Genomic DNA, 15,977 nt, shown 5'->3' on the forward strand with positions numbered 1-15,977 from the left:
CTCCAGCGACACTTCGCCGACGAGGAGCACATGGACCGACGACCAAACAAAAATAGATCCAAAAAATTCCTCGATTTTATTTCAAAACCAGATCCAGAATTAGAAAAAAACAAAGGATGACTTCTTGATCCATATCCCAAAAAATCAAAGAAAAAAATCCAAAAAATGTAAAAACTTTACCATTCACTAAACTTTACTGTTCATCCGTGAACAGTTCTGAGAAAAACCAGAGATTTAAGATAAAAAATCTAATTTTAAAACTTAAACCCCTAAGAATTAATCACGGGTGGCTCTGATACCACTTGTTAGATCTAAATATTTGAGATCTAATCCATAAAACCATGATTAATTCAAAGAGAATAAACAACAACAATGAGAGTGGAAGCTTATACCTGAATCCATTGTTTGGATTTGCACGGATCTGAATTAGGGTTTGATCTTCTAATCTTGAGGGTCTCTCCTTTTGAATCTCTTTAGATGGGGATTAAGAGAATAGAGAATGTAACCCTAGATTAGGGACCATAACCCCTTATTTATAGTTGTTGTACTTTTACAATTTGGCCCCTCATCAAATTATAATTACAACCTGGTATCCGCACATTTAGTCCATGACATATTTAAATACCCATTGACCCAATTACCTGATTGATCACTTTATACGTGTTAACTGAAAGATAGCAACACACACTGATATAACATATGTGCCCACAAATAGATTTAATTAGATTTAAATCCAATACTTTGATGTGACTTTAAATGAAGAATGATGACAGAGGAAAAGAATGATGATGGGGCAAAGGAGGATGGAAGTGGAGGTAGAGGAAGGAGGAAGGAGCAGGAGAGAGGAGGTGCATAGGCAGAGGTGTAAGAGGAAAAAGAGATAAGTATGACAAAAATATAGATGGATGAAGAGGAGACCTAGGAGGAAGAGAGAGTATGGAATAGGTGGCCAGAGGCGGAGGCAGAAGAGGAAAAGAGGAGAGAGCATAAAGAAGTTTGAGGAGGAGTATCTAGTTCAGGCGGAGGTGGAGAAGGGAGGAGGGCAGTGGTGGAGAGAAGCAAAGAGAAGAGAACCTGGAGAGGGCGGAGAGACGAGAGATTGAAGATGAAGGTATTTGGCGTGGTCAATGAGGGTTTTCCAACAAGAAACTGGTCAAAGGGTAAGGAAGAACAAAAAGTTTAAAAAGGGGTCACAAAGCAATTTCCCTTAAATCTTTCATATTTTGGAATTAGTAGCTCATTTTTTTTATTTTGTTTTTGGTAGTTGAAAGGGGCTGTAGACCCCCAAAAAAAAAAACAGAAAAAAAAAGAAAGAAAAAAGAGAAAAGAAAGATAAATTAAAGACAACAGAAAGGTGGAGTAGGTCCCCCTTGCAAATCACTTCAGATCACATTGAGGTGCTAATGCTCATAAATTGTTTCAATATCAAATTATTGAAATTGATATTAAGTCAAATTCTAAAAAATTGCTAGTAAGTCCTTCAATTTATAATCCCTCCGATCAAGAGCAGCAATAATAAGGTACTAAGATATAGGACTTGGGGATCTAATAGCAATTTTAATGATGCGAGGAACTAATTTTATAATAATTAAACTACTATAAGTTAAGCAGATAAGCGTACGAGATGCATGTATTTTTCTGTCTCTATGCCCTTTGGTGCTCATCAGATTGTTAAGAGTTCATTCTTAACACTTATTTTTGCCTACATATGTACTCATAACGTCGAATATGTGCTCGTAAAGTAATAAAGGCAATTAGACATCAATCTATCTAAATCATCATTATCTTTATTTTTGGATGAATTTTAGAAAACTATATCGAATTTATTACAGGCTTTACGTGAAAACCCACTATAATTAATATACGGTAGTGTGCGTTTCCTACGTGATAAAATCATATCCTTAAACAAAGATCAAATTGAATCCTGGGGATCTTAAATTTGTCAATTTTAGGTTATTATTGCTCAAAGAGGACAACAGATATTATTAACCTCATTTTGAGTCGATTTTTAATTTCTGCATATGTTACTTACTGAACTGAAAATTTACTAAAATATTCCTGAGAAACAAAAACTGTAGTTGAGGGGAGGGAATATGGATGTAACTGAGGGGAGGGAATATGGAATTAACAGCGTAAAGTTCAGTGGAGTTTCGTGAAATTAACCCTTCAATGAATATGGAATCCTTATGTTATTTGTACATATACCCCTAAATCATGGATATTTGCAAAATTCCCTCCAAATCTTAGCATTTGCAAAGCTAACCCTCAGATTATCAACTTTGTTAAAAAAAGTACACCTAGACTCAACAAATTATCAATCGAGCGCTAAAATTTTGACTCCTTCATTGTCACTTTTACATTGTGATTACAATTTATCTTATCAAAGTTGATGATTAATTGATTTAAGGGTAAATTTTTCCAAAATTGATAACTTGAGGGGTAGTTTCACAGATACTGAGATTTGGGGAGTATATTCGCAAATACCCATGATTTAAGGGGTGTATATGCAATAACCCTAAAAACAAACTCAATCTCAAACACTAAGTGCAATCAAATATCACAAGTGCGACGATAAACAAGCAATTAGTGAATAGCCCTTTGTCGGACTTGAAATTAGATAAAAGAGCCCCAACTCTTGATGTAACTGAATAGCCTCACATCTGCAATGGGCATAGCCATGCTCAAGTTCATATAACAGCTTAATACATTGGAATCATTTATTTCCCACCTACAAAGCGCAATTCGCACAAATGGAACCGCGCATGTCACAAACTACGACAAATCTGTAGCCAACTGAGTGAAGAATTACTCGAATGCGAGCCTTTGAGTATCGACAAGAGATGCATATTGACCTTTTCCGGTTAACAGCTCAGAGTGAGTGCCAAGTTCTGCAATTTTTCCCTCTGAACACAATGCAATTTGATGAGCATTTTGAACAGTGCTTAACCTATGAGCAATCACCAGCGATGTCCTGTTCTTCATTAAATGGTCCAATGCTTCTTGGACCAGGCGCTCGCTGACTGCATCAAGAGCACTAGTTGCCTGCAGACGAGCATAATGCAGCAAATGGTTAAGAGAACAGCAATGGCTTACATGATCAGAATGAGAATCATTTTGGGTTTTACGTATATATACCCTTAAATCATACGTATTTGCAGAATAATCACCCAAAACTTAGTATTTACAAAACTACCTCCACGTCATCAATTTTGGCCCCTAAAATCAACAAATTCATCAACTTTGACAAGGCTAGGCTAAATCTGTAACTGCCATGTAAAACTATCAACAAAATAACCTAATTTTTACTCACCTACCCAACAAAGTTGATGATTGTAGACTTAGGTGGTATTTTTTTGGAAATTGAAGATTTGAGCAGTAGTTTTGAAAATACACATGATTTAAGATGTATACATGCAAAAAAAAAAATGATGTTATCTTTGGGATTCATCGATCTAGAATAGACCCCAGAAAACCAATGTGGACGCATGCTGTCTCATGCTTGGTTCCATTATTATGGATCCAAAAACATGTGCATGGATCAGTATGTAGCGAGTCTACATCAAGGAATTACCTCGTCTAGTATCAAAATTGGAGCATTTTTAAGAATAGCTCGTGCAATAGCAATTCTCTACAGATAAGAAAGAATCAGGTTAGCATCGGTTCCCTTTATAGTCAATTTAGCAACCGCATTTTTACTCCTTACCTGTCTCTGTCCACCGCTGAGGAGACTACCACGTTCACCAACTAACGTATCATACCCCTTTAACATACATAAAACTTCAGAAAATGTGATGATAGAAGAAAAACATTAAGGATTCAGAAAACTTATACTGACCTGAGGTAGGGAGATTATGAATTCATGAGCATTGGCTGCTTTGGCTGCTTTTATTATGTCTTCTTTAGAGACATTCTCATCAGGAAGCCCATACGCAATATTTTCACCCACCGAAACGGAAAAAAGGACTGGCTCCTGCAACAATATAGAAATTGACCAGCTAGTTCATGCGTAATTTTTTGTGTGTAAAGGAATGAAAACTTCTATGGGATAAGTTACCCATCTATATTTTTCCAGTCCACAGAATTAAAACTAGCTAAATCACCAAGAAATATACATTTAGGTACCGGTTGGTATAATTAGAGAACAAAACTAAGGCAAAGGGAAGCTGAGAGTAAAACAACTTAGTTTATAAAATAATTCGTTGAGGTTTTGAAAACAAAAAGACATGTAAATGAGCAAAACTTCATTTTTAACATCCTCCCAACCTCTATGGCTCTATCAAATTAGGAGCTGACTGCAACTAAGGTAAGGTAATGGATTGAGCAATAAAAGAATTGTGCAATCCATTTAACATACTAACTAACCTAATAAACTTAAGAAAACAGAAATAATCACTTCTTCCTCCACCCTTTTTCTTCTGTCAAAATGACAATAAGAAACCTCACAATATAAGGAGAGGCTAGCCTTAGGTTGGCGAAGACAAAAATCTGAGTAAATAATGAAAGATATGGAACCCAAGAATTGGAAGAATTGAACATGAGAATATTGAAGGACAATTCCCATCCTTGCCCGATGGCCTAAAGTTAAATGCCTAACTGTTTAGAGTGGAGAGGAAAATGTGTTTGCCTCTCCATTCTTCAATAGCCTAATGAGAGATGACAGTAATCTCATCCAGAAAAAAAGGAATCATGAATAGAATGCTTACAATATATATACCTAATGCGCATAAACAAATAGCAAAAAACATTATGATCGCAGAAACAATTATCAAAGCTTATACATGCGTAGACTTTTAAATTCTAATAGCAGAAATATGTGAATCAAAAGAATTTTATTTTTACAGTGAAAAAAATCTAAACAAGTGGAAAAGACATTTCATTATAATCATGCAAAAACAAAATACCTGATTCACCAAGGACACAAAACGAGCCCATTCCCTTTTGTCAAATGTCCGGACATCCTCCCCAGCTACAGTTATACGACCTTTAGTTGGCTGCAAATTTTATCTGATGATTTTTAGTGCTAAAAGGAGATAAAAATGGCTGGTTTTCACCGTAAAACTAATTTAACCTCATAGAAGCGTGCCAAAAGTTGTACAATAGTGCTTTTACCAGCACCACTAGGTCCTACAAGTGCTGTTATTTTTCCACATTTGAGTGTCAAACTTAAGCCATTCAAGACACCTACATCCGACCTCAAAGGATATGAGAAGTGTACATCTGTATATCAGAAGTGAAATGCATGAGTTAGCAATTCCATAACGATCAACTATAAACAAATAAACATTCATCAAAACTTCCAGAGAAACTTGAGATGTCGAAAGGAATAAGCTTAGTAAAAAGCATGTAAAGATAAATATTTTAATTCTCTAAATAAACAAAAACATAAAGATGATGAAACAGACAAATGTTATGAGATTTGACATTTACAACAAAAGTTCAAATATCCAGAGGAACAAAACTAACAAGATTCAATAAAAGATAGCTTTTGGATGCATATCCACTAAAAATATATGTTTGAGTATGATCATGAAAAAATTATTTTAAAGGGAAAATTATCTGTAGGCAAGTTCTTCCACAGCGTAACAAAAATATGAAAGATTAATCTTGCATCCCTAAAATAACAAGGTTGTGTTTGAGTAAGTATTTACAGTCCCAATTGCCGTCATAGTTTAATAAAAGTAAAGATTAAGCTTGTATCACTGGAAATGTTTTACATGAAAATAAGCATTTTTTGTAGTTTAATATGTCAATAGAGTGACCAGTAGTTTCATCTAGCATCCAACCACCCAAGCAGTGAGCAGTTCAAGGTTAAATTTTCAGTCACATGGTTAATGTGAAAATTTAGTTTCATAGCTGCCACTAAGAGCATCCAGGTATTCAAATAAATAATGTGTCAATAGTGCAAAAAATATATGTAGAAAACCATTTAAAATTAATGAAGAAATCCAGATCCCAAAAAGGATAAAGAAGTATCATGCTTGAATGTACATGCAGTTCTGACGCACTGGAGCAATCTATTAAATGAAACTCAATGGCAGACTTTGACACTGAGAATTTCAAACACCCCAAGTGGTTATAATTAATGCATCAATTAACTATACTGAACCCTCTCTTTTTCTTAATAATAAAGCATGATATATATGTTTTGTGTATAACAGTAAGACATGTGGCCAAAAGTTAAATAGAATCTTTAAAGGTCGAACAGAGCTCCAGAAGTAACCCAATGTCCAAATTATTAATAATCACCACACTGGATATTTTTTGACACATGGGATCTTGGCTTCTATAAGTACAACAAACAAGTAGAACAGGACATAGCAGAACAAAAATACAAAAGTAATTCTAAATTTACCAGACTATGACATAGAAGTGATACTTACAAAAAGAATGCATATTAGTCCTTGACTAATTTCCTATACTCCAGAATTCAACTCCTTTATGAATTCTATAAGTAAATATCAGTCTTGTGCACATTTTACGAAAGATACGTTAACAGTGCAACAGAAATATGAAAAGATCAATAACCTTTGAGAAGCCTGTTGCACTTATGAATAACCATACAACCTAAGAGGCCACCAGACATCTTCTGTTTTGGTTCTACCACACAACCCAAGACGCCAACAGACATTTGGTACCCAATTTCCATTGCACATATGTTAACACATCCTTCATCGGATTATGAATCTTATATCTGAAGATTCTGAACATGATAATTTTCTCATACTCTAATCGAGGACAATGTTCCCTAGCTAGATATATCTGAATAAAAAGCATATTGACAGAGAGGAAAAAATGCATAACACAAGAACATTTACAAACACACTGAATAGACATTATAAATCAAAATGAATAATCCACAATATGTAAGGTAAAACATAATAACTATTAATTATTATGAACGCACCAAATACAATTTAAGTTATCAAATTAGGATAAATGACCAGTGACATATTTTTTTAGTTATCAAGCATGTGTCATATACAAGTTATGCCTGCCAAGGTGTCTGCCATGAACATATCTTATTTCCACGAGGACTATAGGTCTAATTCTGGTCTATCTCAAAATCCATTAGTAGTGGATATATCTCTAACGTGCTTACCGTTCAGATAATGAACATACTTAGAAACGACAATAACTACAATATAAAGATACTATTGAGGTATATTGTCAAAAATATTATTGAGATAATTGAGCACCCCCACACCATGTAATATACAGGAGGCAAAGAAAAAATAGTAACTGTATAAAAAAAAGACTTGCAGATGTCAAAACTCCGGGTAAAGAATCATATCTACCTTCAAGACAAATGTCACCAGACCAAGCTAGACTGCACCAATCATTAGCTGATCTCAATGCTGACATGTACCGCCTATTAAGAGCTTGGTGTTGCTCTCCATTTTTATAAACCGGACCAATGTTATCATCTTGTATTTCCTTTGTCTGGAGCTCTTTGTCTAAACCATAAGCGAGTGACTCATCAATATCGATTGCTGATAAAGCAGAATTGATACGTTCAACAGCAGCAAGCGTTCCTCGAATATCACCAAGGGTATTGACACCCCCTTGGACCTGCACTTTTGAAATCACAATGAAGAAAAAAATGATCTTGCAAAGTGCACAAAGACAGCAGTGATGTTTAACTGACAGTAGATTAAAAAAAAGGTTTCTTACCGCAAAGGTTAAAGTAAATGTGTAACCAATAAATGAGGTCATGATTCCAACTGCTAGTTCACCCTGCATTAACATGCCATAAGATAGAATTCTGACAGTACGATTTAAGCATTGCAAACTATAAAACCTCACAATGCATCAAAATATGCAAAAACCAATGCAAGTAACAAATATAAAGAATTCTTGGCAGATAATTTAAGAAGTTAAGTGTAAGTGAAAAACTGCATTAGAATCATTATGTGTTAAGTGTAACATCAAAATGTCAAAAGCCTTGTTGAAAATGCTGGGCCTAGATTCACAGGGTAATACTGGGCCTAGATTCAAAGGGTATCTTTCTATTATATAAAATGTATAATTAAACAAAAGAGAACAAAAACAGGGAATTTTGTAATTCATCATCAGTCATCACACATGGACTAAAAGTTTCTACTAAGTGATGTTTGGTTTGTTGGAAGTAGTCACAGCGAATTGCATACACTCTATACGCACTCAGCGGGCAGCTTTCAGAAAAGAAGTGGATAAACATGGTTCCAATATATAAGGTCCCAAAAGGAATTTTAGTTTACATATATACAATGTGGAGGCCCTTACCGACTTCACTTTGCTTCCACCTAGACAATAAAGGGCCAATAAAGAAATGTAGACCACAACTCTAGTCAATGATTCATTTGCAGACTTCAATATTCCAAGTTTTATGCCACTATTCTGGTACGCAGCCACCTGCAGGAATCATCAAAAAGTTGGTGTCTTGCAGCATGTACAAATAAAAAAAATACAAGCAATCAAAAGTGACAAATCAGGACGCTCCGGGACAATCAATAATTGAAAAGAAGGATGGCTGCTAAAGTAACATACAAGATTTCTAAGAAGGCAATAGCATTAAGCTATGGCCATACTGTTCTACAAGGGTCGCAATCAAATTTTCAATTAGACATAAAATATGTGAAAATTTTGCAATTTCCCATGAACAAGATCCATAGATTAACTTATCAATCATTCTACAGCAATAGTAATCAAGAAGAAAATCAAAATATTCTAATACAATATACCAGCAGTTCCAAACATAACTGTTTCTAAACGGAATTTCATGTTTTACAGAAATCGCCACAAAACAAATGAAATGGCTCCATCTCCAGTCACCCAACTTAAAAACATACTTCAGAGGGATTAAAACTCCCAAAAGGTAGGGGAAGGTACAAATTTGCAGTTCTTTCTGGCACATGAAACATATTTCATTTTCAACTTCAGACAGCACCCGAATTCGCTCTTTATGGGACAGTACAGATTTCCAGTTCTTTACAACACTTGAACCATATTTCATTTCAACTTCTGAGAGCTCCCGGACTTGCTCTTTATGTTATGAGTTGAGAAATTTTTATTGATTAAGAGATGAACAAATCAATGGGTAATTCTTCTGTTGCTCCTCTAGTATGAATTAATTTCCTCGTGTATTTAGATATATACTGAAAATTTTAAAACCTACGTAACGCAGACACTTCTATCAGGAAATTGCGGTGTGCCGGACATGTGTATCATGTGTATCTTTAAGCAACAGCATATTATGTTTGCTTTAAAATAAATTTTCTGATACAAGATTATGTCATCATCAGCATGACAAGCTCATGCAACATAGTTTAAAACAAATGAAGTGTGACAGTAAGTCCCTTTTGTCGATGGCAGAATGAGCTCAGTTCTTGTAGTAATAAAATAACATCATCACTAGAATACTGTTTGCTCCTCCCAGATACAACAGGATTAATCTATCAATATCATTTACAGTGATGATCTCACAAAACATGCAATTAAAAGACTTACCAATTTTTCAAACATAGAAACTTGGCGCTTTTCACCAGCGAAAGATCTGACCTGTATAGAAGATAAATGTAAAAACCGAAGAATTCATCTGTCAATAAAAAATGTTGAGATTTTTAAATAAGCAGTTATATGAGTTGGAAAACAAAAAAAAAATTGCAAGAAAAAAAAGAAAGGTTTAAAAAATGAGAAAACTTACAGTACGAATGGCTCCAAAAGTCTCAGTTGCACAATCAGCTATGCTGGCTAGAGCCATTCCATGAGACTTAAATACCGGAACAGTTGACCTCTTGAATATAGCTAACAAGAATATGTTGTGTTAGTACATGGAAAGGTTAAATCTAAAAAGGAATATTTCGTTATGTCAAAGTAATTCTTTCAAGATCACTTGAATATTCACTGCAATGAACTACATATATCAAATTGCTAATCCAGAACAAAATTGATGATTCACAGAATGTTACATGCAAAGCAGTCCAATTTCTGGAAGACTGGAACAGCTTATACTGAGAAAGTGATGCAGATATAAGAAAAATCATTAGGAGAAAATATGATAACATGCTTCAATAGATGAGCAGAAGTGAAACGGGTTAAGAGTGCATCAAATATGAATTATCACTATTCTTCTTGTGTGGGACTGCTTGAACTATCTCTAACTCAATCTCCCACATATTCCCTGAGCAGAGTGATTCAATGAATGAGTTTAATTTAATTTAATTATATGTAGAGGCATTAGCCTTATGAATTTGTGTATTGTGAGAGAGGAGATTGTCCGTTCACTTCCAGGTATTCCATCAGAACAAAAGAAGTAAAAAAAAAAAATAGTTTTCTGCAGAATGGATGTGTATGATAACTCTTGTTGAATTATTATGCAAAAATATATAAATCAACAAATAGTTCATCAGATGAGTAAATCTTTAGTCCCCTGAAACTAGATTAAGCATATAATCACCATTATATCATTCTGGTATAAGAAATCATACTTCCTAGGTATAGCTCCATATGGGCATAGTCAGGGTTAAGAAAGTAAATACAAATAGCATGTTCCACATCGTACTGCTTATAATAATAATTGGGTATATGACAGTGGCGGATGCAGGATTTATGGAAAATCGTGTCACTACATAATTAATAAAAAAACTTTACAAGTGTCACAACGAGTTTTCATACTTTTAAAAAACTACATAATCACATTATTAATAACACTACAAAATACATAATCGTACTTTAGTAACACAACTATAAGGTATATAGCCTATGATATTGAAGGCCTTTTGGTCTAGCATATCCCCGCATATATGGTTGATGGTTCTCAGTTATTGATGATTCCATGTGATGATCAAAGCTTATCATCATGGTACAGTTGCATAGACCACTTGCGATATTCAGTTAGACCTTAGGAAAATCTCAACATAAGCCTTTGAAATTTTGATATACATAAGGAACTCCTTGGCGGAAGTAATGTCACGTGACACCACTTCCACCAAGGTAGATCCGCCCCTGGTATATGATAGGTCTGGGAATATGGACCATAACATAAAACCAATCTGGATGTTAAACAGGTTTTAAGGGTTATACTCGTTATACTCACCTGTACCACTTCCCAAATGGGGCATAGATGTTCGAAGTCACACAATTGTTTCTCCACCGGACCTAGGGATTTTGCATATAGATAGCATCTTCTTCAATGCCTGGCCCAACGAAGTCTTAAAGCATCAAATACTTCAGCCTGTACTGCTGCAGATTCAGATATCCTTCCTATTCAACTTCTCAATTTTACATTTTACTTGCTGTCTTTTCCTTTTGCTTCAAATACCTTTCCATACATGGTACAGTAGTCAATAAGAAGTTTCACGGATTATGAAACTATGGTTAGTTGTACCTGAAACTCAACCTACTCGTTTAGTTTACATATGTTCTATATGTATGCTTGCTACAGCATAAGTATTTCTTGGTTTTTGAATCATAAATTTTTTTTATTCATACATGAACTTGGAACATTCTATATGTTTTGCCAAAAACATTATTGTGATGTCCTGAATCCTGACCTGCAAACTATTTCACTACCTACCGTATAGTACCAGAGACAGGCCTTTTCCAGAGACAGAACGAGCAGAATGACTGCTCAGGACCACAGACTAAACTTTATAAATATGTACTTTACATGTTTGGGTATTAATGTTACATAAGAGGCTGTCGCATTGGTGTAACGAAACTGGCAATCATGCCATGTTGAGGACTCTAGGCTTGGGGTTTACAAGCTGTGAGTATTCTTATATTTCCCCTTTGGGTTAGTCACATCTCCATCTATCTTTGGACATTGTCTTAGTTCAATAGTTTAAGACCCAAACCACATAAATCTTTATCTTTTTATTTTTCTAATCTTATGCATCTCCAGTTTGTTGAAATCAGTAACAAGCATTCTGTCAACCAAAAGCACATCAAATCTCAAAACACAGAAAAGCAAATAGAACAAACACAGGCAAATCTTTATCTTTTTATTTTTCTAATTTTATGCATCTCCAGTTTGTTGAAATCCATAGATATAGTGACAAGCATTCTGTCAACCAAAAGCACATCAAATCTCAAAACACAGAAAAGCAAATAGAACACACACAGGCATAAAAAAAATCTTGAGATAAATGTGAGGCAATTAATGCAGGATAAGGGGAGCCCCAAAAATGAATTGAACTATCTAAAGACTTTGTATGGTACCTGCAACAACAAAAGTATCGTCTTTTTCAGAGCTCTCAAATACTACCGCATCAGATTCATATACATCATAACTATCATGTAAATAAAGGGATAGAAGACAGAGATGACATCAAGATGAAAGCCATAATAATTTTCGCAAAGGACAGAAATAGTTTAACATGCAATGAGGTGCGCATGGAAGTTATTCAGATCATTACCTACTAAAACTGATACAGACAGCATTAACAGACCGAGAACAGGAGCTAATTGTGTTGACAGCGAGAAAAGTATGCATATTGTACCAACAACCTGCATCAAAGGAGTAGTAAACATTTCTAGTTTAAAAAATGAAGTTAAAAACTGTTGATAGACTAGAAGTGGCATTAAGTGTTAAGACAAAAAGCATAAGACCAAACAATGGTCAAAATATGTTAAGGAGTTTGACAACACAAGGACATAGCACTGGTTGACGTAGGGAAAAAACCCAGAAGCTTAAATACAATGAACTCAGTCAAATTATAAATTATAAACCTGTAGTCAAACTGTTGGCATGATCAAGCTGACATGGACAAGAATGTAAAGTAGCTTGCCTCAGAGAGTGCTCTAAGCCCACGATCCCTTGAAATGTTTTCGCTGACAACATCTTTGAGAGAACCCAAGTCTGATGTCAATAAACCAGTTAATTCACCAACCTGCACAATATCAGAAGCATGCATAATGCAAACTGGTACAAACAGTGGGTGTAATCCAATGGTACTTGAGTAATGATTGGTAAATGCTACCAACATACTAAAAGATCTACGCAAGTGGCATGATTAGAAATGCTTACGTCGAGCACATCAACTAAATTGTTGGCAACCAAATTAAGGACAAAAAATGAATTCTGTTACTATATTTTTTTGAAATAAAAAGACTTTTGCTTTATAAAACAAAATATAAATATAGGTCTTGTTAATTTGCAGAAAAACAAAAGGCTTGTCTAATAGCACAATATGATAGGACAGATTTCATGAGGGATGCCTAGAAAAGATCCAAAGAAAGCAATATGAAGATGGCTCCAAATCTGAACTTGCTTCAATATATCAAGAGACGGGAAGTCTGTCGGATCTATTATCGGTCATAGGGGTCAAGTTGAACGCCTAGCAATTTCAAATTTACATTTTAAGCTTTCTAAAATTGCAATTTCCCCTATGGTTTTAAAAATTGGCACCCCAATTTGCATTGAGTAGCCCATTTGAATTTACTTATATGACATTAAACAAATTACTTGTCGTCCACTCCACTAAGAAAGTTTTTGATGCAGGCCAGATCAGATCTATGAATTTAAAGGATTTTATAATTTTTTAATTGAGATATTTTGTTAGGATGAAGTTATTATTTAGTTATTGGAGTTGTTAATTTGTTAGGATCAAATATTTGTTGTTATCCAACAATTGGGAGTTTATTTGTTATTAGAATTTTCTTCGGTAAGTTTAGTTCTATAAATAAGGTTGTATTTGTTCATTTGGGAGATGAAAAATTGATGAATAAAACTTGAGATTTGAGAGATGATTTCCAGTGACTCGATTGGAGTGAAGCAATGATTTTTTATTAGGCGTCCATGTGTGAAACCGGTCTTTTCCATTGTTTTCAGAGGTTAGACGCTATGAGTGAATCCGGTCTAATCCATTTATCTTTTATTTTTCTTTATTTGGTCTTTTATTACTACAAAAAAAAGAGACAGTTCACCCAAACACTATTCATCATCACCTCCGTTGCGCATGAGTTTTTCTAGATCCATTGAACGGGAAGGGTATAAACATACATCTATCTATACTACTTATAAATGAGAATATGGGTGTCAACTTTTGATTTCGTGCTTCCCCCTCTCAATGTTTATAATTGGAGAAAAAAATCTCCCCGAGTAGGAATCGAATATATGACTAGTCAGTTAATAGCCGATGCTATGCTCAGTATCTCTAACTAATCCTTCACTAATTTCCCATAACCACTTATTAATTATGCATCTCCTACCCAAAACCTTTGGCCATTTACTAGTATATAATTAATAATTTATAATAATAAGAACAACTATAATATAGGTTATACTTTATTATAAATAATTAATTATAACAAAATAGTAGAAAAATATTTATTAAATAAATTATAATAATTATTATAGTTATCAATAATAGTATAACTATTAATATTAATAATTTATAATAATAAGAACAACTATAATATAAGTTATAATTTATTATAAATAATCAATTATAACAAAATAGTAGAAAAATATTTATTAAATAAATTATAATAATTATAATAATTATCAATAATAGTATAACTATTAACACTTTAATAATAGTATGATAAAACAATACACTATTAAATACCATTAAGAATTACAATACTCTTTAATAAATAGTATAAATATTTAATAATATAAATAGTATAACTATAAACAAATTACTTGTCGTCCACTCCACTAAGAAAGTTTTTGATGCAGGCCAGATCAGATCTATGAATTTAAAGGATTTTATAATTTTTTAATTGAGATATTTTGTTAGGATGAAGTTATTATTTAGTTATTGGAGTTGTTAATTTGTTAGGATCAAATATTTGTTGTTATCCAACAATTGGGAGTTTATTTGTTATTAGAATTTTCTTCGGTAAGTTTAGTTCTATAAATAAGGTTGTATTTGTTCATTTGGGAGATGAAAAATTGATGAATAAAACTTGAGATTTGAGAGATGATTTCCAGTGACTCGATTGGAGTGAAGCAATGATTTTTTATTAGGCGTCCATGTGTGAAACCGGTCTTTTCCATTGTTTTCAGAGGTTAGACGCTATGAGTGAATCCGGTCTAATCCATTTATCTTTTATTTTTCTTTATTTGGTCTTTTATTACTACAAAAAAAAGAGACAGTTCACCCAAACACTATTCATCATCACCTCCGTTGCGCATGAGTTTTTCTAGATCCATTGAACGGGAAGGGTATAAACATACATCTATCTATACTACTTATAAATGAGAATATGGGTGTCAACTTTTGATTTCGTGCTTCCCCCTCTCAATGTTTATAATTGGAGAAAAAAATCTCCCCGAGTAGGAATCGAATATATGACTAGTCAGTTAATAGCCGATGCTATGCTCAGTATCTCTAACTAATCCTTCACTAATTTCCCATAACCACTTATTAATTATGCATCTCCTACCCAAAACCTTTGGCCATTTACTAGTATATAATTAATAATTTATAATAATAAGAACAACTATAATATAGGTTATACTTTATTATAAATAATTAATTATAACAAAATAGTAGAAAAATATTTATTAAATAAATTATAATAATTATTATAGTTATCAATAATAGTATAACTATTAATATTAATAATTTATAATAATAAGAACAACTATAATATAAGTTATAATTTATTATAAATAATCAATTATAACAAAATAGTAGAAAAATATTTATTAAATAAATTATAATAATTATAATAATTATCAATAATAGTATAACTATTAACACTTTAATAATAGTATGATAAAACAATACACTATTAAATACCATTAAGAATTACAATACTCTTTAATAAATAGTATAAATATTTAATAATATAAATAGTATAACTATTTATATAAGTATTAATTATATTAATAAATATGCTATTATTCAATAATTATACAATTAAATAAATTATTTAAAAATAATATAATAAACTAATTTATTAGATTACTGTAAAACTTAATATGTTTCTTTATAGTTGTTAATAATACTATAATTATTCTATGCATAATTACTATAAATAAAAAT

At 33.1% G+C, this 15,977-nt stretch overlaps 1 protein-coding gene across 1 annotated transcript in view; it reads right to left on the reverse strand.

Annotated features, from left to right (window-relative positions):
• The window catches only part of LOC109838094 (ABC transporter B family member 28), a 26,351-nt gene continuing 12,957 nt past the window's right edge, over positions 2,584-15,977 (reverse strand). Inside the window, exons 4-16 of the mRNA XM_020406564.1 lie at positions 12,768-12,869; positions 12,396-12,486; positions 9,683-9,783; positions 9,487-9,537; positions 8,263-8,391; positions 7,672-7,734; positions 7,296-7,569; positions 5,069-5,217; positions 4,902-4,991; positions 3,836-3,970; positions 3,704-3,760; positions 3,572-3,628; positions 2,584-3,042 (exon numbers count right to left, since the gene is read on the reverse strand). Coding sequence (XP_020262153.1) covers positions 2,806-3,042; positions 3,572-3,628; positions 3,704-3,760; positions 3,836-3,970; positions 4,902-4,991; positions 5,069-5,217; positions 7,296-7,569; positions 7,672-7,734; positions 8,263-8,391; positions 9,487-9,537; positions 9,683-9,783; positions 12,396-12,486; positions 12,768-12,869 — 1,536 coding nt within the window. The 3' untranslated portion in view covers positions 2,584-2,805. The remainder of the gene's footprint in view (positions 3,043-3,571; positions 3,629-3,703; positions 3,761-3,835; positions 3,971-4,901; positions 4,992-5,068; positions 5,218-7,295; positions 7,570-7,671; positions 7,735-8,262; positions 8,392-9,486; positions 9,538-9,682; positions 9,784-12,395; positions 12,487-12,767; positions 12,870-15,977) is intronic.

The sequence above is a fragment of the Asparagus officinalis genome, chromosome 4 (genome assembly GCF_001876935.1).
Source record: "Asparagus officinalis chromosome 4, Aspof.V1, whole genome shotgun sequence".
Lineage (NCBI taxonomy): Eukaryota > Viridiplantae > Streptophyta > Magnoliopsida > Asparagales > Asparagaceae > Asparagus > Asparagus officinalis.